A 22,525-nucleotide genomic window follows, 5' to 3' on the forward strand; every position below is an offset into this window, starting at 1 on the left:
ACATTTCATTGTTTATTAATCTGCTCAGTTACAATCCCCATCGTGGGCCACAGCATTAGGTTTCAAGTCCTGATGTTTGTCATACAATCTCAACCATTTTTTTAAATGAAAGTTTAATTGAAATAGGTACTCAGGAGTTATTGTATAGATAGACTCTTGGAGGAGCTGGTTATACATTTACTGTTCACCCTGCAAGCCTGGATTGAAGCCTGGATTGTTGCTAGATGATTAAAAAATAGTAATTATTGAACGTCTTTACCAGCCCTCCCATTTACTGTTTACCATTTCTTACATTGTTACTTGCTGGCAGGAAGAACAGTTAGGAATTCCTTAAGCTTTAGAATTTTAAAGCCGTTAAACTGCCTCATTAGGTTAGAAAAAGGAGGTTTATAAGAGAGAGATGGTTGTCTCTAGGACTCTGAGAACTAATTTTTTCTATTGGGCAGTCTTAAAAGACAACGAAAAGTAATTATGTATTTTTGTTGCTATTACTTTTATTAAAAACATACAAATCCCTATATATTTTCAGTTACTTTTCAATATGTATTAGAAAAACATGATAATGGAAACATAAAGTATTCAGTTGCTGCAAATAAGGCCTATAGGATTCTGAGCTGCATCAAAATGAGAATGACGAGCAAGGGCAGGGAAATATGTCATTGTGCAAGGACATGGTGACGTCCCTGCTGCTCCTGTGTCCATTTTTTGATCTCTAACTGCAAAAGGAGGTGTGAATTCTAGGGAAGTCCAGGGAAGAGCTGATAGTGTTCATCACTCCAATCTTTATAATTTTGCCTTTTTCCTAATTAATATAGCCATGATATTAACAGGGAATATTGAGAATACTGTGATAATATTAATTACTTGGAAAGAGTAACTTAAATTGATCAAAGATTCCATGGACTTAATAGTAATGAAAGGCTGATGGTTTGACTGTTTTCACGCTTTAGAAAAGTGAAGTTTGTGGAGAAGTAACAGGCCAAGCTTTAATAATTCATTTAACCCACATGTGGTGACCTGAAGGTCAGTGCCCCATTTCTAGAGAGAAACCATGCTTCTTTCTGGGATTTGCTAACAGTTGTTATCTTGAGTTAGGACCGGGAGCACCATGGACAGCTCAAGAGGCTGCTCTTGCTCTAAGAAAGACATTTATACAGGGAACCCTTCCCATTCGGGGGGGTATGGAAAGAAGCACTATTGCCTGTACAATAGATGGGAGCTGTATAGAGAACAGCTCTGCAGTAAGGTGGCAGCGGGGAGAAGCTGCTTTAGAGAGGATGCTCAGAGTACTGATTTTGGGAGTTCAGCAAGCAATGAGATTAGCAAGGTCACTGAGCTCTCATGGTTCTGCTCATTGCAGAATTGAGCCAAGTCCATCCACCTCTTATTCCCACCTGATAGCCCTTTGGTCTCTTGATAGGACCCTCTGTCCTATCTTTTCCTTCGTGTCCTGTCTCAGGGCGGAGGTCCAGGTTTTCTCCCAAAACCAGATAAAAAGATCATCTGGAGAGGATTTGAGTGGATGGTAATGGTTGTGTAGCTGGATTCACAAGAGTGTGGGGTAAAGCTAATTCACTCCAACTTCACTGCCTGCTACTCAGTCCGTCTAGTATCTCTTTGTATCCTGCTCACTGACTTTGGTTCTTTCAATACAGTTCACTCTAGCTTCCTCCTCTGAAGAGAGCTTCTCTTGCCCTTCTCATCTATTCCCTATTCTGTGCAGGTTGTGGATGAGATTGCTTTTCTTCTCCCCCGCCCCAGTTCACTACGAGAAGCCCTTCTTTGTTGGAGGTGTTCCTTCTTTCATGCTGTTTTCTTAGGGTATGTCTACACTACGGGATTATTCTGATTTTACATAAACCAGCTTTTTAAAACAGATTGTATAAAGTCTAGTGCACGCGGCCACACTAAGCACATTATTTCAGCGGTGTGCATCCATGTACCGAGGCTAGCGTCGATTTCTGGAGTGTTGCACTGTGGGTAGCTATCCCATAGTTCCCGCAGTCTCCGCCGCCCATTGGAATTCTGGGTTGAGATCCCAGTGCAAAAACAGTGTCACGGTTGATTCTGGGTAAATGTTGTCACTCAATCCTTCCTCCGTGAAAGCAACGGCAGACAATCATTTTGTGCCCTTTTTCCCTGGATTGCCCTGGCAGACGCCATAGCATGGCAACCATGCAGCCCGTTTAGCTTTTTGTCACTGTCAATGAATGTGTACTGGATGCTGCTGACACAGCAGCATTCATTTGCCTTTGCAAGGTTAAAGAGATGGTTACCAGCTATTGCACCATCTGCAATTGTAAATTGGCGATGACGGTTATCAGTCGTTTTGTACCATCTGCTGCTGTCATGGGTGCTGCTGGCTGGCCTTGCTGAGGTCAGCTGGGGGCGCATGGACAGAAATGGGAAAGACTCCCCAGGTAATTCCTTTCTTTATGTTTTGTCTAAAAATAGAGTCAGTCCTGCCTAGAATATGGGGCAAGTGTACTAGAGAACCAGAGAGCACAGCCGCTCCGGGTCAGAGCCCCAGAGATTCCGCAGAAATGATGATGCCATTCTAGGGGGTGCCCCTGCAACAACCCCACCCGTTGCTTCCCTCCTCCCCCAACCCTCCTGGGCTACCATGGCAGTGTCCCCCCATTTGTGTGATGAAGTAATAAAGAATATAGGAATAAGAAACACTGACTTTTTAGTGAGATAAAATGAGGAGGAGGCAGCCTCCCGCTGCTATGATAGTCCAGGCAGTACAGAATCTTCATTAGACATGAAATGGGGGGGCTGACGGAGCTCAGCCCCCAGTTGCTATGATGAGGACGGTTTTCAATCCTTTTGCACCGTCTGCCAGGAATGACCAGGAGTCATTCCCATTGTTACTCAGGCGCCCCCAGCCGACCTCACCAAGGCCAGCCAGGAGCACTCACGGGATGACGACGGTTTTCCACCATTTTGTACGCTCTGCCATCAGGAAAGGAAGGGGAGGGGATGCTGCTGTTCAGTGCCGCAGCACCGCATCTACCAGCAGCATGCAGTAGACATACGGTGACATTGAAAAAAGGCTAGAAACGATTTTTTCCCCTTTTCTTTCCGGGGGGGAGAGGGGGGTAAATTGATGACATATACCCTGAACCACCTGGGACAATGTTTTTGACCCTTCAGGCATTGGGAGGTCAGCCAAGAATGCAAATGCTTTTTGGAGACTGCTGGGACTGTGGGATAGCTGGAGCCTTCAGTCCCTCCTCCTTCCCTCCAGGAGCGTCCATTTGATTCTTTGGCTTTCCGTTATGCTTGTCACGCAGCACTGTGTTGAGTCCCTGCTGTGGCCTCTGTCTGGAGATTTTTTCAAATGCTTTGGCATTTCGTCTTCTGGAACTGAGCTCGGATAGAACAGATTTGTCTCCCCATAAAGTGATCAGATCCAGTATCTCCCATACAGTCCATGCTGATCAGCGCTCCACGCTGGGCAAACAGGAAATGAAATTCAAAAGTTCACGGGGCTTTTCCTGTCTAACTGGCCAGTGCATCCGACTCCAGATTGCTGTCCAGAGTGGTCACAATGGTGCACTGTGGGATAGCTCCCTGAGGCCAATACCGTCGAATTGTGGCCACACTAACTCTGTTCCGAAATGGCAATACCGATTTGAGCGCTACTCCCCTCGTCGGGGAGGAGTACAGATACGATATTAAGAGCCTTTTATATTGATATAAAGGGCTTCGTTGTGTGGACGGGTGCAGGGTTAATTCGGTTTAACGCTGCTAAATTCGGTATAAACCCGTAGTGTAAACCAGGCGTTAGAGAGCCACAACACCAGCCAGAGACTGCTTTTGTCAGAGCCTCAGCTGCCTCTGGTGCTCTTGCTGACACTTTCTCTGCTGATGATGTACAAGTAGGTGGTAGCTTCTGGCAGGTGATCGGAACCTTCTCACTAGAAAAGGAAGAAATTAGAAATTTCTTTAAGGTTCTCCCGTCCCCTCCCCCCCAAATGGGGTAAATTAACTTAGATAGCTATGTAAATTTAACTAATCTGCTGCAGGTACATGCAAGGCCAGTCCTAGAAATTTAAAAAATAAAATCCAGATTAAATAGCCTAGGTCTTTCACTCTCAGGATGTGATCAGCCTTTGGAATTCTTTGATTTACAAGGCCTTGATAAAATCCACATTACTGGAATTCAAAAGAGTGACAGTTCTTCGACTGCTTTACCGATAAGTGTATGGCATAAATGGGATTTGATGCTTAACTATGGATATCCTTGTTTACAGGGACATATATTTTCCTTATTTTCACAGGAGAAATAATCAGACACTGTTATCTATTTTGTTTTTATTTTCAGTGTTCACATTTTAAAAGTTATTGTTGAAAAACTGCAGAAGGGTTGCACCCAGATAAAGATCCCAGCAATCCTTCTGTTTCACAAACTACATTCTTTACTAGAGATGCTGACTAAAAATATAAGTTGCTTATCAACTGTCTCCACTTCATTTGTGGCTGTGAGTCTCTGTTAATGTCAGGGAGATGTATGTTATGGTATTAGCAACTCTGACATTGATTACTTAGAAATTAATTCCATTCTTTCTTATTCCCGTCTTCAAGACCAGGACAATACAGTAATTACAGCAGTCTCTCCCAGAAGGGAAGACAAAAGACCTGCAAACTCATTGCCTTACAGACTTGATTTGATCCTAAATCGTGTTAGTTTCACAGACTCAATCTCATTAGAGTTATTTTTTATTTCATTTCTTTCCATTAAATCTACACGTTTGCAGATTAGATATCTTTATTTAGTGTTTTATTAGGTTTTATTAATTGGATTTGGAGATACTGATTTATATTTATCTTAACTTAGGACCTGACATACAAGGTGCTAAGTGTTCCTAGCCCCATTGAATTGTAGAGAGAGTTGAGGGCTCTTAAGCCCTTGTAGGGAGCTAAGGAGCAGCCGCAACCCTGGGCACCAGCAGCAGATGGGGGAATGCCACAGCTGTCCACTACATGGCACCATCAGCAGCTATGGCTTCCCACCTACAACCTGGCCTGAGGGGTGCTGGGGGAGAGGAGGAGGGGTGTATGTGGGGGCGAGGGAAGGGAGCTGCCTCTGAACTGCCCCACTCTGAGTAAGACATTGCAGTTTGGAGGGGATAACACCTTTGTGGCCCTCCCCCCCCAACTCTACCCATGGGCCTGGGGCTTCTGCACGTTGGAAGCGCCAGGGCTTGGGGCTTCAGTCTTGCATGGCTCTGAGCTTCAGCGGGGTGGGGTAGGGGGTGCTGGGGCTCCTGGCTTCAGCTCTGCATCAGTCCCAGCTTTGGGGTGGAGGGGACTGGGCTCACGGACCCCAGCGGCAATGTGCTCCTCATTAGTATTTGAGCATCTCACATTGTTTAATGTATTTATCCTCACAACACCCCTGTTAGGCAGAGAAGTATGATTTTTCCCATTTTACAGATGGGAAACAGAGATACAAAGCCCTGGTCTACACTACTAGTTTAGGTTGAATTTAGCAGCATTAGATTGATTTAACCCTGCACCCATCCACACGATGAAGCCATTTTTATTAACTTAAAGGGGTCTTCAAATTGGTTTCTGTACTCCTTCCCGACGAGGGGATTAGCGCTGAAATCGACATTGCCGGGTCGAATGTGGGGGTAGTGTGGATGCAATTCGACGGTATTGGCCTCCGGGAGCTATCCCAGAGTGCTCCATTGTGACTGCTCTGGACAGCACTCTTAACTCAGATGCACTGGCCAGGTAGACAGGAAATGCCCCGCGTACTTTTGAATTTAATTTCCTGTTTGGCCAGCGTGGCAAGCTGATGAGCACAGGTGACCATGCAGAGCTCATCAGCAGAGGTGACCATGGAGTCCCAGAATCGCAAAAGAGCTCCAGCATGGACCGAATGGGAGGTACTGGATCTGATAACTGTTTGGGGAAACAAATCCATGCTATCAGAACTCCGTTCCAAAAGATGAAATGCCAAAATATTTGAAAAAATCTCCAAGGGCATGAAGGACAAAGGCTATAACAGGGACCCACAGCAGTCCTGGGTGTAACTTAAAGATCTCAGACAAGCCTACCAAAAAACCAAAGAGGCAAACGGCTGCTGCGGATCAGACCCCCAGACATGCTGCTTCTATCATGAGCTCCATGCCATTCTAGCAGGTGCCCCTACAACTACCCCACCCAGTACCCCCTTCAAGGGAGTCTCATGCAACGGGGATGAGGATTTGGGGGACGAGGAAGATGATGATGATGAGGAGGTTGAAGATAACACACAGCAGGCAAGTGGAGAAACCATTCTCCCTGACAACCAAGAACTATTTATCACCCTGGAGATATTACCCTCCCAACCTGGGCTCCCGGACCTTGACAACGGAGAAGACCCCTCTGGTGAGTGTACCTTTTTAAATATAATACATGGTTTAAAAGCAAGTGTGTTTAATGATTTATTAGCCCTGAAGACTTGGGATGTATTTGCGGCCAGTGAGGCTACTGGAATGCAGTCAAGCAGCATCTATTCTTTATCTCTCTGTATTATCCTCAGGAGAGTGATATCATTCATGGTCACCTGGTTGAAATAGGGGAATTTTATTAAGGGAACATTCAGAGGTGGCTGTTCCTGCTGGGCTGTGTGCCTGTGGCTGAAAAGAAACCATCCCTGCTGTTAACCCCGGGGTGGGAAGGGGGGTGAAGCGATCATCCCAGAGAATTGAGTGTGAGCAGGGGTTTAGTTGGGTTTGTGCTGCACGTTAACCCGAAAACCGGAGCTGCTCCTTTTAAATGGCCAACCCATTTTAAATGGTCAACTCAACTCTCTCTTTTTTTCCTCCTGCAGTGTTAAATGTTTCAACGCTCCCCCCATCATCTCCGTCCCAGAGGCCAGTGCAGATAAGAAGGTGAAAAAAACGCACTCGCGATGAAATGTTCTCTGAACTCATGCAGTCCTCCCACACTGAAAGAGCCCAACAGAATGTATGGAGGCAGACAATGTCAGAGTACAGGAAAGCACAAAATGAATGCAAGGACAGATGGCTGGAGCAAGAGGAGCGGTGGAGCGTGATGAGAGGAGGCAGGATGCAATGCTGAGGCTACTGGAGGATCAAACTGATATGCTCCGGCGTATGGTTGAGCTGCAGGAAAGGCAGCAGGAACACAGACCGCTATTGCAGCCCCTGTGTAACCAGCCACACTCCACCCCAAGTTCCATAACCTCCTAACCCAGATGCCCAAGAATGCGGGGGGGCAGATCCCCTCCAGGCACCCAACCACTCCACCCCAGAGTACTGCCCAAGCAACAGAATGCTGGCATTCAATAAGTTTTGAAATGCAGTGTGGCCTTGTCCTTCCCTCCTCCTCTCCTCCACCATCCTACATGGTGCTTCCCTTCTCCACCACCCCTCTCCCTATTTGTGTGACGAATTAATAAAGAATGCATGAATTTGAAACAGCAATGACTTTATTGCCTCTGCAAGCGGTGATCGAAGGGAGGAGGGGAGCTGGCTTACAGGGAAGTAGAGTGAACCATGGAGGTGGGTTTTCATCAAGGAGAAACAAACAGAACTTTCACACCGTAGCCTGGCCAGTCATGAAACTGGTTTTCAAAGCTTCTCTGATGTGCAGTGCGCCCTGCTGTGCTCTTCTAACTGCCCTGGTGTCAGGCTGTGCATAATCAGCAGCCAGGCAATTTGCCTCAACGTGCCACCGTGCCATAAATGTTTCCTGCTTACTCTTACAGATTATTGTGGAGCACACAGCAAGCAGTAATAACAATGGGAATACTGGTTTTGCTGAGGTCTAACCGAGTCAGTAAAATGCACATTCTACCACCATTCTGCATTTGCTCAGCCTATAGTTGGACAGTTTCTGACTACTGTCTAAGTTGCCTGTGTATGGCTTCATGAGCCATGGTATTAAGGGGTAGGCTGGGTTTCTAAGGATAACTAGAGGCATTTCAACATCCCCAATGGTTATTTTCTGGTCTGGAAAGTAAGTCCCTTGCTGCAGCCGTTCAGACAGATCAGAGTTCCTGAAGATGCGAGTGTCATGTACCTTTCCCGGCCATCCTACGTTGATGTTGGTGAAACGTCTCTTGTGATCCACCAGTGTTTGCAGCACCATTGAAAAGTACCTCTTGCGGTTTATGTACTGGCTGCCTTGGTGCTCCCGTCCCAAGATAGGGATATGCGTTCCGTCTATCGCCCCACCACAGTTAGGGAATCCCATTACAGCAAAGCCATCCACTGAGACCTGCACATTTCCCAGTCACTACCCTTGATAGCCGCAGCTCAGTGATCACATTGGCTACTTGGATCACAGCAGCCCCCACAGTAGATTTGCCCGCTCCAAATTGATTCCCGACTGACTGGTAGCTGTCTGGAGTTGCAAGCTTCCAGAGGGCTATCGCCACTCACTTGTGAGATGTGAGAAGGCTGCTCTCATCTTGGTATTTTTGCGCTTCAAGGCAGGGGAAAGCAAGTCACAAAATTCCATGAAAGTGCCTCTATGTATGTGAGAGTTTCGCAGCCACTATGTGGTCCCACCAGTCTGTGCTTTTTTCCCGGGCCCAGAATTGGCATTCCACGGCATGAACCTGCCCCATTACCACCATGATGTCCAAATTGCCAGTGCCCGTGATTTGAGAGAAGTCTGTGTCCATGTCTTCATCACTCTCATCACCCCACTGCTGTCGCCTCCTTGCCTGCTTTTGCAGTTCTGGTGCTGCATATATTGCAGGATAATGCGCGAAGTGTTTACAGTGCTCATAACTGCTGCGGTGATCTGCACGGGCTCCATACTTGCCATGGTATGGCGTCTGTAGAAGAGCAGGAAAGCAGAGTGGCAGCGGAAGCGTGACGATGGTTTGCAGCTCTACTGCACCATCTGCTGCCAGAGCAGGAGAGCAGAGTGGCAGCAGAAGCAGTTGTTTGGTTGTTCGATGACGATGGTCTGCAGCCCTATTGTACCATCTGTTGCCAGCAGTACCCAGGAGACAACAACGGCGGCTGAGCTGAGCGGACTGCACGCTTGCCATGCTATAGGGTCTGCACGGAAAAAAGGTGCAAAACGATTGTCTGCCATTACTCTCACGGAGGGAGTGGTGACTGACGACATGTACCCAAAACCACCCGCGACAATGTTTTTGCCCCATCAGGCAATGGGAGCTCAACCAAGAATTCCAATGGGTGGCGGAGACTTTGGGAACTGTGGGATAGCTACCCACAGTGCAATGCTCCGAAAGTCGACACTAGCCTCGGTACTGTGGACGCACTCCGCTGACTTAATGTGCTTAGTGGAGACACACACAATCGACTGTATAAAATTGCTTCCTAAAAAATAGACTTCTATAAATTTCACCTAATTTCATAGTGTAGACATACCCATAGAGACTTGCTCGAGATCATAAAGGAAGTCTGTGATGGAGCAGAGGAGTGAGCTTGAGTTTCCAGAGTCCCAGGCTAACCACTGAATCATCCTTCCTGCTCTCATTTACCAATATTCAGCTCCCACTGAAGCGAGTAGGGGTTGTGCATGTGTAGGCAGAATGAGGCACAAAGTGTAGATACCCAGCCTATTATGATCTAATTCAGCAAACTATTTGATGTAAATTAAAACTGTCCTTCTCAGTTTTTGCTGCCCTTAGTTTTCATCTTCTATGCAGAGTGGTATCTCTGCTTGCCTCTCAGTTGGGTACTTGCTCTGTCTTTGTAGAATTTACGTATCTATCCTATGCTTTTCTGACATCCTATTTCCACTCTTCCGTCTCAGTTAGCCAATTACTTTGTTCTATCTAATTGGTTAGTTTTTCATCTTGTAAGATAGCCCTCATCATTTCTTCCTGCTACTTTTCTTGATGTTTTTGACCTCTGCAATTAAAGGGACCTACAGACCAGGATAAATTGGTTAAAATCTGATGACACATTGTGAATTAGCACATTATTTCCAATTGTGTAACCTGTCCAATACATGGTCTTATATTTTGGCCATGTTTTCTACTGAGGAGAATGACATCCAACTTTACACACAGAGGTTAGTCCTCTATCAGAAATAGTAGTCATACTACTATAATTATTAACCTATAGTTCCTCATAGAGAGAGATTTTCCTTTTTAGGTACACCACAAGTATAAATTCATCTAATATCTCATCAATGAACTTGACTGAAATGCGGGACGCATTTCTTTTATGTTGTCTTGAAATGATATAATCTATTCCAGATTAAATCTGTTCCAAAATTTAGGTTTTGTTTAAAAATAAACAAAAACAAAAAGGAACCCACCTTTTAAAAAAAAATTTAAAAAATCGATGATTAATAAAACTGTTACTAGTGTTTCTTCAAGAAAAAATTCCAGTGGAAAACAGTTTTCTCAATAAATATTTCCATACCTGTAGTTATTGACAAGTAAGATTTTCTGCAACCCAAAGTTTAGTCTAAAGTGAAATTGACTAGAAACAGACTGTAAACAAAAGTAAAACTGACTTTTGTTTTAATTGTCTAGACTGAGGCATAAAAAAACAAAGCAGCAGAAATAGTTGTACATTAGTTTTAATGACATTTAATTTTAATATCAAGTTTTATTTGTAGCATATGTAATGTTATTTTAAAATAAGATTTTTAACTTGACCATATCTCTCTAATGATACTAAGTACACTTTATAAACAAAAATTACCTACTGTTAAACTGTGTTGTAATGCTAAATCATTTTACTAACATATATTTCCTTTTTACTTTTTTTGTGTGTGTCTCTTATTCTGAGAGCCTAACCATCTCCCAGCATGATTTCTGAAATTAAGAAAACATATAAATTGGTGTTTTGATTAAATTAGGTGGGATAAATATCATAACAAACTTTGTACAGAAATGAATTCATATTTTTTAAATATGTAGTGAGCTCTATAGGTAGGGTTGAACTAATCTATTTCAAGGGAAGGTAATTACAGCATCACTAGTGAGAAGCAGTCTTTTAAAAATAGCCAGTCCCAGGTTGTTGAGAGAAGTAATTAAAGCATGAAGAGTAATGACATGTACCTTTTTTCTCTGCTGCTCTACTTTACTGCTTCAGGCCTAGTGTTTTGCAATCAAAACTAGCTTCAAGCCCTGGAAGCATCACTGTGATGGAAACTAACTAACTTGTTGCAGAAAAGGAAAAAGATTGGTATAAAGTTATTGGATATATCACATCTAACATATCTTTAATGAAATATATCTCCACAAAAAGTAATAATACATAAGTTTTATATGATAGGCATTGATGTCAATATTATTTTATTCCTTGTGAAAAAGAAAGTGCCCTCTTAAAATATTTTTTTAAATGTCGTCTTATTCTTTTCTTACGTGTCTTCATAGCTTTTCTTATATTTTTGCTAATATATTTAAAAGGAATGTGGTATGGTTACATAAATATATTTCTGGATGGTTGCTTTCTTGTGAAAGCATTTGTTATTAATAGCTGTTGCCATGAATGTCCATAAGTCTCATTGTATGCAAATACAATTCCAATTCCACTGTGAGCAGAATATATAATACACACCTCTACGTTGATATAACGCTGTCCTTGGGAGCCAGAAAATCTTACCGCGTTATATGTGAAACAGTGTTATATTGAACTTGCTTTGATCCACCAGAGTGCGCAGCTTCCCCTCCCCCCGAGCACTGCTTTACCGTTATATACAAATTCGTGTTATATTGGATGGTGTTATATTGAGGTAGCGGCGTTATATCAAGGTAGTGGTGTACATGCTGCATATAGTCCCAACATTGTCCCTCCCTGGAATTTTGCTTTTTTGGTCATTCAACTAATAACCAAACATAAGCATAATCTTTTTCCCCAAACTTGGCTGTAGAATTTTCCTTACAGGGCCTCTTACATCTTGGTTGGAGTTAACAGTCTATCTGTAGTGTGAATCAGCAGTAATTATACTTGCTGTTCATATATAAGGTTCAAATGCCTGACAATCAAGATGACTCAACAGAGGAATCCTGCCTCCCTGTCCAGAGTCCTGAGCCTGCCATCCTTTAAAACTAGTTATAAATAGAAATGTATGTAATTCTCCAAAACAAGCAGACATTTTCTGGTGAGGCTAGGTAGGGAAGGCCACTCTACTGGAGTCACCAGATAAAAAGTTGACATGATTTCCAGGAATAGCCTTTACTGGTGTTACCAAAAAAAAGTTACCCATTTGTGTGATGAAGCAAATAACATGTCATTACAAGAATCTGGATAAACGCAATGGTTCTGGCTTAGTGAAATGTCTAAAGAGAGGCTGTCTTCTCTTAATACCTGCATGTGAGTCCTGGAAAAACGCGCTCAAGAAAGATGCAGCAGAGATTAAGAAGTCCCAAGGAGAGGTGGTAAAAATACTTAGAGCTATGGCATACAAAGAGATTGCAAAAGACTAAGAGCATAATGTTAGGACATAAAGGACTTAAGAGAGTTGGCTGAGGTTTTCAAAATGATGAATTGTAAATTGAGAAGTAATCAAAAAGGCTGTGACCCTGCAAATATTTATGACCTTGCTTAAGTGTCTTCACGTGAGTAGTCACACTGACTTCACTGGGATTGCTGATTTGAGTAAAGTTATTAAAATACACAAGTGTTTGCAGAATCGGATATGGCTTTTTGGCTAGGATGTTGCTTACTGAGAAATTAAAGTGCAGTGCCTTTAGAATAAGTAAAAGGAAATGTGTTTTTAGATAACACATAGTCAACCTGTAGCACTGAAAGCTCCAGGAGGTCAAGACAAATACAGTGACTGGACTTCAGAAAAACATTGAACAATAAACAAAACCCCCAAAGGTAATTTAATGACTGTTAACATTTCTAGTTACTTAAACTCAAAGAATTAGAAGGGTGATAGAACATCATGTTTAAGAATGTCTTACGTAATTGTTTTTCCCTCCAGATGAATAAAACATGTTGGAATTGTATAGGTGCATTATATTGTGGGTTTGGGGGCTGTATGCTGGTTTGAGTGTTGCCTTTGGTGTTCACTTCCACAGGTGTAGTGCTGGACTAGGTGGACAAATGATCTGATATTACAAATTCTGTGCTTCCATAAAAATGCTCTTGAGATAAATTTTATATGATTTGTTTTTTTAAAAATTGGTCTTTGTTTTTCCTCTCATGTTTTATTTAAGGTTAACTTATTGTGCACTAGAAAAATCTGGATGCATTATCATTACAGTATTATTAGAAGTGAGAAAAAGTACAGTGCTGTTTATTGGACCACTTGAGAGAGAAATTACACAGAGGACTAGGAGAGTCAGGTAATTTAATCAGAGAAGAAACAAGCTCAGAACGCATGCTGGTATTCCCATTTGCTTTGTGAAAGCGTTGACATTCATTTTCTTTTTAGCTGAAAGATTAACTTTTTAATTCATTTAGTAATTGGAGTCCAAAATGTGTGTGTTGTACAGAAGGCAGACTTGATGGTAAATTTACTGTGCCAAACATAGAGTATTAAAACCCCAGTCCTACAAGTGAGTTAATGAGGACAAGCTCTGCCTTGGTACAGAGTCCCATTGAAACCAGTGGGGTTCCACCCACGTGCAGTAGTCCATCTTCACAGTTACTTGCAGAACTGGGACTGATGTGTATAACATCTGTTAGTGCTAATTGGGTTGCTCACTTTGCTGTGCATCTCATGGAGGACCTGATTGTCCTGTCTCACCAGTGTTACATTAGTATAACTCTACTGACTTCAGTTGGAATTACTCCTGCTATAAAAAAGAAATCCAAGCCCATAAACCGTAATGTAATATATACTCTATGGCCATGATCCCACAGTCTGTTTGCACGCAATTTCCATTGTGTTGAACTAGAGTTAAGCATATAAAGAGACCACAGAATTGGGCCTAATGCTTCTTTGTACATGCAATCCACTTAGAGAACTGAGTCTTCATTTTAAATTATTTTCGAGACAGTGTATGACACAAATATAACATCGTATCATCATGACCAAGGTATATGAAAAGTTTGATCACTTTTAACCTACTGTCATTGCCATGTAATTTTTTATATTAATGATTGCACTACAACTTTAATTATTGTTGCCATTGATACACGTGTTCCAGTTTTTGTTCTCTTGTGATGCCTACAAAACCCTGATGGCTGACTACGGCTAGGCAGATGGTAAATTGTGATTACTATCTACCATGGAAAATGTGGCCCCATTTCACTCTTTTCTCATCCTTCCCTTTTACCTTGTCTGGTGTTTGTTTTGTCCACCTGCTGCATCTTGTCAGCAACTAGAATTGTATGGTTCTTTGTGGCAGAGACTGTCTTTTTACTTCATGTCTGTACGCTGCCTAGTGCAACAGATCCTATTTAGGAGCCTTCTGGGTTTTCTGTAAAATACTAATGTCAGAATTTAGCTGCTTAAAATATTTGTAACTCATTTAGTTTTGGTCATATTAGTCCAGCATTGCACCTAACTGGTGGTATTATTTTTCTTTTGAACAAAACATTTTACAGTTCTGTTGAGTGTACGTGGAATGTTCTGTGGTTTTATCCCTATCTTATGGACTTAGTATATTCTGTGCTCTACTTCAGATGTTAAAAAGAGAGCTCTAAGGGTATGTCTACACTGCAGTAAAACAGCTGCACCTGGCCTGTGTCTGCTGATATAGGCTTGTGGGGCTATAAAATTGCAGTGTAGATGTCTGGACTCAGGCTGGAGTCCAAGTCAGCTGATGTGACCCTCTTACTTATATTCAGACAGTCCAGGTGATCATTTTAGAGATGATATATTACCTTCTCACTAAGAAGATGTAATAATATGCTAATATGAACATACAACTGGGGGAAATACTACTTTCATAAAAATAATGATGGAGTCGTAAAATTCTGTCTTTTCTGCATAAAGGGAGTGTTTGTCTTTTACAGGGGTTGAAAGTTTTCAGTGGATTACCACATGCAGGGTAGGTGGAAATTTAAAGATTCCTGGATTGTATAGGTTAAGCAAAGTGCTTGAGGTAGGGCTAAATTCTGATAACATGCTGTATTTATCTGGGATTTTAATGGAAAAGGCAATTGATATTTTTTTACTGTTCAGATTCCAGAGGTCCGAAAAGATGCCAGTTTAAGTCTATTAATTTAAGGAGGTGCAAGTTACAATACACCTTATAGAACAGTAATTTTAACATCACTTGTTAGGAAAATATTAAAAACAGGTTTGCTTGATTTAGTGAATTAGCTGCAGTACTTTGAAACATGTAGCTTCAGTAGATACAGCCAATATGGATTTATAAAAGGTAGGTCTTTAAAACTATTTCTCATTCTTCATAGATCATGTTACTATGGTAAAGAAAATACAATAATGTCATGGTTTCCATATCAAATGAATTGGCTTAAGGCAGTTGTGCTTTGGGAGTAAAACAATTTTTATAATAAAGGTTCTAAAACAGTGAAATAATTTTTCTGGATAAAAACAGAAAATACCAGTGGAACAAAACAGATGATAATTTTGGGAACCTTTTAAATAATATAAATACATTTGATATCAGGTAACTGATATTTTAATTTAGATAGGTGGCAACCTACCAGAAGGCTATTATGCTTCGAAGGTACACAAAGAGTGAAGGGGAATATGTGAAATATGGCACATTTATGCAAAGAAAAGCAATAGTGTATTTAAAAAAGCAAATCGAGGCATCATATATCCAATTACATGCATTGGTAAAAACTCCACATACACATTTAAAAATGGAAAAAATAAATTTAATAAACCATACTCAATTTCCAAATGATTTCAGAAGTGGTCTCGGAGGAAAGCCTGCTTAGCTAGTGCCCTGATCCCACTTCTGTTGGAAGTCGATGAGAGTTTTGCCATTAACCAGAATGAGGAGAGGATCAAGTCCCAAACACTTTAAAAAAAAAAAAGACATTTCTTTTCCACTTAGCCCCACTAAAGTAAGTATAAGTTTCAGCGATTAAAAGCCAAATCAACTGAAGAAGAGACACAGACCCAATTGTGATAATTCCATTGCAATTAATATTGTTATTAACTTTAGAACTGGGTCTCTTGTTAATCAGGCTGTGGTTTTGTAGTAATGTTACTTTATGCATGAAGATAGTTCCATGTGAAATATATTGCTTAATTGTTTGTAAACTCCAGTGTTTAATAAAGTTCTTGGGGTGGAGGCTAGTAAGTTCTGCAGTGAATTAATACACTAAATTTTTACCTCTGAAGTCCTGCATTACCATCTGGATTATGTAGAAATGAGAATGAGTTAGGCTGAGATAACCAATCTTTCTTGGCTGACATTTCTCCACATATGAAAAGAAAATTTGCTGAAATCAGTCTGTCTGGCGATCAAATCTTGAAGTCAATTGAGGGAGCCAACCACTGGCCCTGTAAAACATGCTGCTGTTGATTTGAAGGAATTGGAAAGATAAAGAAAATTCTCAGCTTTCATTAAAAAACAAAACAAAGCCCCCAATTCACCAAGTACTTAAGCAAGGTCTAACTTTATGCATGTAAGTAGTCACCTTGAGGTCAGACACAAGCTTTAGTACCTTGCTGAGTCAGGGCTTTAATTTCTAACCTATTTCCTTGGAAAGATGGCATTGAAAGCATAAATATAGATTGTTGTAAATGGATCTCTAAGGCTGAAAGGAATGAGCAGCTGAATTCTGCTTTGTAGATTTAGTGTGGGGAGACTAAAGAGAACTCCTTCCCTTATGTTCCTGGACACAATTTTTGGGCCAGATCCTGGTCACTGGTAGGGGTGGAAAGGGCAGCTGGGGATTCTCCTGACATAGGAGAACGCATGGGTGACCTAAGACCAGCGTAGTTTTCTCTACATCACCTGCATTCTGCCTCTCTCCCTCCTCATACAGAGAGAGAATGCCAAAGAAGGCCAGGGGCATGAGGAGGTGGAATGGGGTGTGTCTGGAGCAGGCCCGGCTCTAACATTTTTGCCACCCCAAGCGAAAACAAAGAGCGCCGCCCCCCCTGAGCGCCGCACTGCGTCGCCCAAGTCCCCACCCGCCCCCGAGTGTTGCGTCGCACCGCCGAAGTCCCCGCCCCCGTGTCGCATCGCCCAAGTGCCTGCCCCCTCTGAGCACCGCACTGCGCCACCCCCCGAGCGCCGTGCCGCTGAAGCCTGCCGCAGCCGAGCGCCGCGCCGCACAAGCCCTGCCCCCTCCCAGTGCCACTGGGCCAAACCAAAACAAAAACAAACCCGGAGTACCGCCCTGTCCCAAGGTGCCGCCCCAAGCATGTGCTTGGTAAGCTGGTGTCTGGAGCCAGCCCTAGTCTGGAGCACACTACATTGGCAAACCCTGAACAGCCAGCAGGGGACAACTGTAACCAACTGCTGCTCTAAGTTACATTGGGGGGCAGGTTGGCCTCTAGGTCTTGGAGCACCTCGCCCCAGCCAACCTCATTTCTCAGGTCCTGGGTCTTGCTCAGCTCAGTCAAACATAGCAATATTGTTCTTTATATAAAATATATCCATATAAATTTGGGGATTTGAAAATCATCTTATCGAAACCTTTCGAAAATCCATAGTTTGGCCCTGTGTATAATGGTGGATACTTGTTGGAGGGGACAAAACCTTGTAAACCCACCCAAAAATGTGGCATCTAGCTCTTATTTCGAAAGAGTAGCACCAAGGTTAGATTTATTCCCCTGACTGGAGTATCGGGGATGGCCACAAGTCAGGATTGAGGTGTATTATTATACTTGTTACTGATTATGTGATGATTGAAGCAAAAGTGCTTGAGTGAATACTGTTAGACTGCAGAATTGTCCTTTAGTGTGTCTTACTGACAGGATATACACAATATTGCTAAATATGCTTTTAAGGTTCGCTTAGCACCAGTATGAATTTTTTACAGCGGTGGATATCAAAACACAATTAATTTTAGTAGTACCATTTCTGTTCCTCACCTCATTATCTTTTTCTTGCACTATTATTTTCTAATGCTGCTGGCTATACAGCATCAGGCCTGGCATCACTGAAGTGTGAACATAATGCCAGCAGTGCATTCAGCACAAGAATAGAAAGGCAGATGGCAGAATGTGCTATTTATAGCTTGAGCCAATCTGCCTGAGGTGAATGATGCTGAAATGGTTGTCAGGAATATTTTCAGCTGTTAAAGGGATAAGGAAAAAGAAAACCAGATAAGAAGTCAGAGATCCTGGGCCTCAGGAGCTTTGCTGGAGATGGGAAAGTAATTCAAAGTACTTATTACCTATTTCATAACTGGAAAAATCAAATTTTTTCCTCTTGCTTCCTCCGCCTGCCAATCCCCCACAAACCTTTCAAATGCAGACTTCATTTCAGCTTTGTCACACTATTCATGACTGAGCTAGAGGAATTTATTGTTCTCTGGAAATACGGCTGCCATAGCAACTTAGGCACACTGCATTTTAATTGCAAGGCACCATGTAGGTTTATGAGAAAAACTAATCAAAAATTAATGTTGGGGATGATTTCAGTGGTGCTACTGGTATAGTTCTCTTCCCTACTTGGGTCTTCCACTCCTGTTAGTTTTGGGAGAATGGAGGGACAACTTTTTTTCATTTCTAGTTTGAATTGTTCTCTTGTGAGGAATCATCCATATGTCCACCTTCCTAAACGTTGTTTTCATATAAAAACATAGGCCTAGGTTTTCAAAACCCATGTAAATCTGGAACACACTTTTCTTAGTATGCAAATTCTGGCTTTTATGTACAAGTTGAGGTTCTTCTTTGAGTAGTGTCCCTATGGGTGCTCCACTCTAGGTATACGTGCATCCCTTTGCTTCTGATCAGAGATATTTGATAGCAGTGTTTGTTTGGGCTACATATGTGATCTCCCCTCCTCGTGCTCTGTCTGGAGGCTCATTAGCACTGGGCAGGCGACCCATCCTCAGTAAATAATTGGTTGCATATGCACATCTGGCATTCTGGATGTGCTGTCAGATGCATGCATTTTTGAAAATCGGGGCCATTAAGTAGTGTGAAAAAGAAGACTTGATAGCATTAATTTTAATTATCTAGGTATTATAACAGCAAACATACATTAACCTTCAATTTTTTTTCCTCATTTTTGTTTCATATAATCATCTGTCTCAATAAAAGTACAGATTCCTATGGAACTATGAACAAAAGTCTGCTTTTGCATGTAAATTTACTTAGGGAAGGAAATGGAGCAGTAATGTCTAAATAGAGGGTCTACAAGCCTTTGTGTGTGGGCAACTGGGAGAACGTCTTGGGGAGGAGAGGGAAGAAAGCGCAACTCATTCACCAGCACTTCTTACTGCTCTGGAAAGGATGCGTGCATGTTTCCCCTTAATACCTGCTGTTAACAGTACCCTATGAGAGGGGACCAGTTATCTGTCCACTTCCCTAAGCTGTTCAACCATTCCCCATTGAGACCATGGAGCAATCCTGAGTGCATTACCAAATTTCCCATCTAGTATTCAGTCCATCTCCTGATCTGCTTCTGTGCAGTATGCTATGTAGAAGTGACTCCCAGTCTCCTCTTGCCCCATCCCTGTCATCAGTACATTGTGCCATGTTTTGATCGGATGAAACAGAATCAGACAAACAGTGTTTTCTGTAAATTGCTCAGAATGGTGACACATTGTAGTATCTGTAATCTAGAGTCTGTAGACTTAACCTAAGACCTTGCATCAACTGATTTGCTCATTTAATCTAATTTGGCAGTTGAAAACTGGTGAATATCTTTTAAAACATTTCCCTTTCTTCTTGGAGTGATTGCACATGTCAGTGCCACTGTAGTTGTGTGCCTACCTTGTGCACGGTTGTCATAGATTTTCCCCTCACCATTCCTTTTCTGGGCAGCATATGCCAGCATATGCACACAGATATAAAAGGCTGTGCTCCCCTGACCTCTGTCAGATCCTTCCCACCGCCAGTAATGGTTGTTGAAGCTCTGATCTTTTGCATCTGCAAGTCTTCCCTATTTTAGTGTATATAAGTGCCTACAGAGTTAGTTTTTAATCTATATTTAGATATAAGAATAAGTTTAGGATAGTAATTTTCTAGAGTGGGGTTATCAGTTCTCAGTTGGGTGCCAGGCTCAGTACCAGACTAATGCTTCATTCTCCTGGCTTCAAGGCCTGTCTCTCATGTAACAAGTCTATGCCAGTGAGCGACCCAGAGTACAGCTGCCTTAAGTGTCTGGAAGATGTGCATGAAACTGAAAAATGTCACATTTATCGAGTGTTCAAACTCCAGTCAAAAAAGGACAGGGCTACCAGACTGAAGTCCCATCTTATGCAGTCTGCACTTTGCCTGTTTTTGGAACCTTCCTGCTTGGAACGGGTACAGAGCACGTCTGAGTTGGTTAGGAGTGCTCTCCCTGTTCTGACTGAGTCGAACAGCAGACTCTTGGTGGTGGTACCTAAGAAAAGACAACATAAGTCTCCCATAGATGACGTACTGGGGCCTTTGAAGTTTAAGGTGAGTCACCAAGTGGAGGCAAGGACTCAGAAGTGTGCTTAAAGAAGAGGCACCCCCAGACACAGACCATAATTCAGGAGGAATTGCTGAGTCCGGAGCCCAGGAAGGGTCTGTCAAGACCAGTCCCTGAAGGACTGGCACACCTTTCAGCATCACAGACTCAGGAGCCCTTTCTGCTGTCGTCTACACCCAAGGCTTTTGAGGAAGCCAGAGAATTGCTTAACCTGTTGGTGCCAACTTCCCCTGCGGTTTACAAATCTCGCCCAGTACCAGGATTAGAAGGTCATAGTCCTGGCTCCAGTGCCAGAGCACCATTCAGTACCAGTGGTTTCTATAGTTGCTTCCCTTTTCTGTAGAATTCCATCTAGAGAGAAGCCAGTGATGATCTTGCAGATACCCCCATCTCCAGACTCAGAGCTGGTCTCCCTGGTACCAACAGGGTCAGCTCCATCATGGTCTGAGGAAGCAGACTCCTCATCAGAATCCAAGGTGTGTTGACCCAAGCATGCCCAGCAGCCCCAGTGGAATGTCTGTCCGCCATGGTACCAGCTGCAGTCTCAGCACTCTAAGGACCAATAGCCTGCACATTGTTGGGTTCCACCCCCACATCAATGCCTCTTTTGGACCCCTTGTGGCTTCCCTCCACATTCTAGAGCCACTCCATTCCCTTCCTGCTCTTCTACATGAGGTATGCACCAGGAGCATCTGCAACAAGGTCATCTTCTTCCCTCCTTTGGAACTGGAACCACTACTGTGCAAGGGGAACCACATACTCAAGACTGTCCTGTGGAGGAGTTGGAGGAGGCACCTCCTCAACAACCCATAGCCGCCTCTTTGTCACCCAATGAGTGGTAGTGACTGAGTCTACTTTCCCCTCCTCCTGATGATTTCATTGCTCAGCAGGATTTGTTGAGGAAGGTGGCTGCAGCTCTGGATATCCAACCAGAAGAGGTGCAAGAAAGGTCACACAGGCTCTTGGATGTTTTAGTCTCTGCAGAACTCTCTAGGGCTGCTCTCCCTATTAATGAGATTATGCTGGAACCTGTCAGTGTTTTATGGCAAACCCCATCTTCTCTGCCTCCCACTGCTAAAAGGGTGGAGAGGAGATATTATGTCCCTTCACAGGGATTTGAGCTCTTCTATAATCACTCTCCTCCAAGCTCTCTGGTAATGAAAAGAAAAGACAGGGACTCCTTACCTCTACCTCTAAAGGAAAAGAAGCAAAAAAGCTAGACCTGTTTTGCAGTTAACTTTATTTCATAGGAGGTTTACAGCTTAGAATTGTGAACCAGCAGCCTGTGGGATGATACCCTGAAGTTTAAAGACAAGTTTCTTGCTGAGGCAAAGCAGGAGTTCACTGCTATGGTGGAGGAGGAAAAATTATTGCCAAAACATCACTGCATGTGAGCCTGGATGTGGCGGACTCTGCGGCTTGAGCTATGGCTTCTGCCATCACTATGCAGCATTCATCTTGGCTGCAGTCATAAAGTCTTCCCCTGGAGATGCAACAAGCCATTCAAGGCCGCCCATTGTCACTCTAGAGACAATGCCAGATATGGATGAATGGACCTACAGTCCCTGTTCAAGTAGGCTCCGAGCCCACCGCCTGTTCAAACTTCTTGTGAATCACCTACAATGGAATGGACATGTGCAATCACTCAAAGAAAAAATGGTCACCTACTGTTCTGTAACTGTTGTTCTTTGAGATGTGTAGCACATGTCCATTCTACGACACCTCTCCCTCCTTCTGCTCCCTATTGGAGTCTTTCCAGTAGAAAGGAACAAAGGGGAGTTGGGGCAGTACATCCCCTTAAACCTGCGTGCAGTGCTGCGAGGCACCAGTGGGAACTGCTGAGAGAAAAATGTCTGACACCTGTGCTTCAGGCACGCACACATCTACAGTGGAATGGACATGTGCAACACCTCTTGAAGAACAACTGTTAGAGAAAGGTAGGTAACAGTTTTTTCTTGTCTGTAACCCTTAATTCTGTCTTGTTTGTAATTAGTATTGTTTTGCTGTATTGTATTTTTCATTTCAGTTTTAAAAGAATAAAAAAAACTTTATTATTGAAGGCTATATATGTAAATTAGATGAATTAGCCAGAATGGTGACCGT

The 22,525-nt window shown here is 42.8% G+C and overlaps 2 protein-coding genes across 12 annotated transcripts in view; both read left to right on the forward strand.

Annotated features, from left to right (window-relative positions):
* The window catches only part of RABGAP1L (RAB GTPase activating protein 1 like), a 567,720-nt gene that overhangs the window by 264,514 nt on the left and 280,681 nt on the right, over positions 1–22,525 (forward strand). The window contains exons 14-16 of one of the 11 annotated variants that reach the window (XM_050963021.1): positions 1,724–1,791; positions 6,195–6,384; positions 6,830–6,901. The exons of 8 other annotated variants lie outside the window; for them this stretch is intronic. In XM_050963021.1, the coding sequence (XP_050818978.1) occupies positions 1,724–1,791; positions 6,195–6,384; positions 6,830–6,835 (264 nt within the window). In that variant the 3' untranslated portion in view covers positions 6,836–6,901. Of the gene's footprint in view, positions 1–1,723; positions 1,792–6,194; positions 6,385–6,829; positions 7,389–22,525 lie in introns of those variants that run through there. 2 more of the 11 variants (XM_050963022.1, XM_050963027.1) reach the window with 2 other exon arrangements.
* LOC127055383 (uncharacterized) overlaps positions 4,487–22,525 on the forward strand; it is a 306,171-nt gene continuing 288,132 nt past the window's right edge. Inside the window, exon 1 of the mRNA XM_050962281.1 lies at positions 4,487–4,503. The gene's annotated coding sequence lies outside the window, so the exon portion shown is untranslated. The remainder of the gene's footprint in view (positions 4,504–22,525) is intronic.

This window comes from Gopherus flavomarginatus, chromosome 7, assembly GCF_025201925.1.
Source record: "Gopherus flavomarginatus isolate rGopFla2 chromosome 7, rGopFla2.mat.asm, whole genome shotgun sequence".
NCBI lineage: Eukaryota > Metazoa > Chordata > Testudines > Testudinidae > Gopherus > Gopherus flavomarginatus.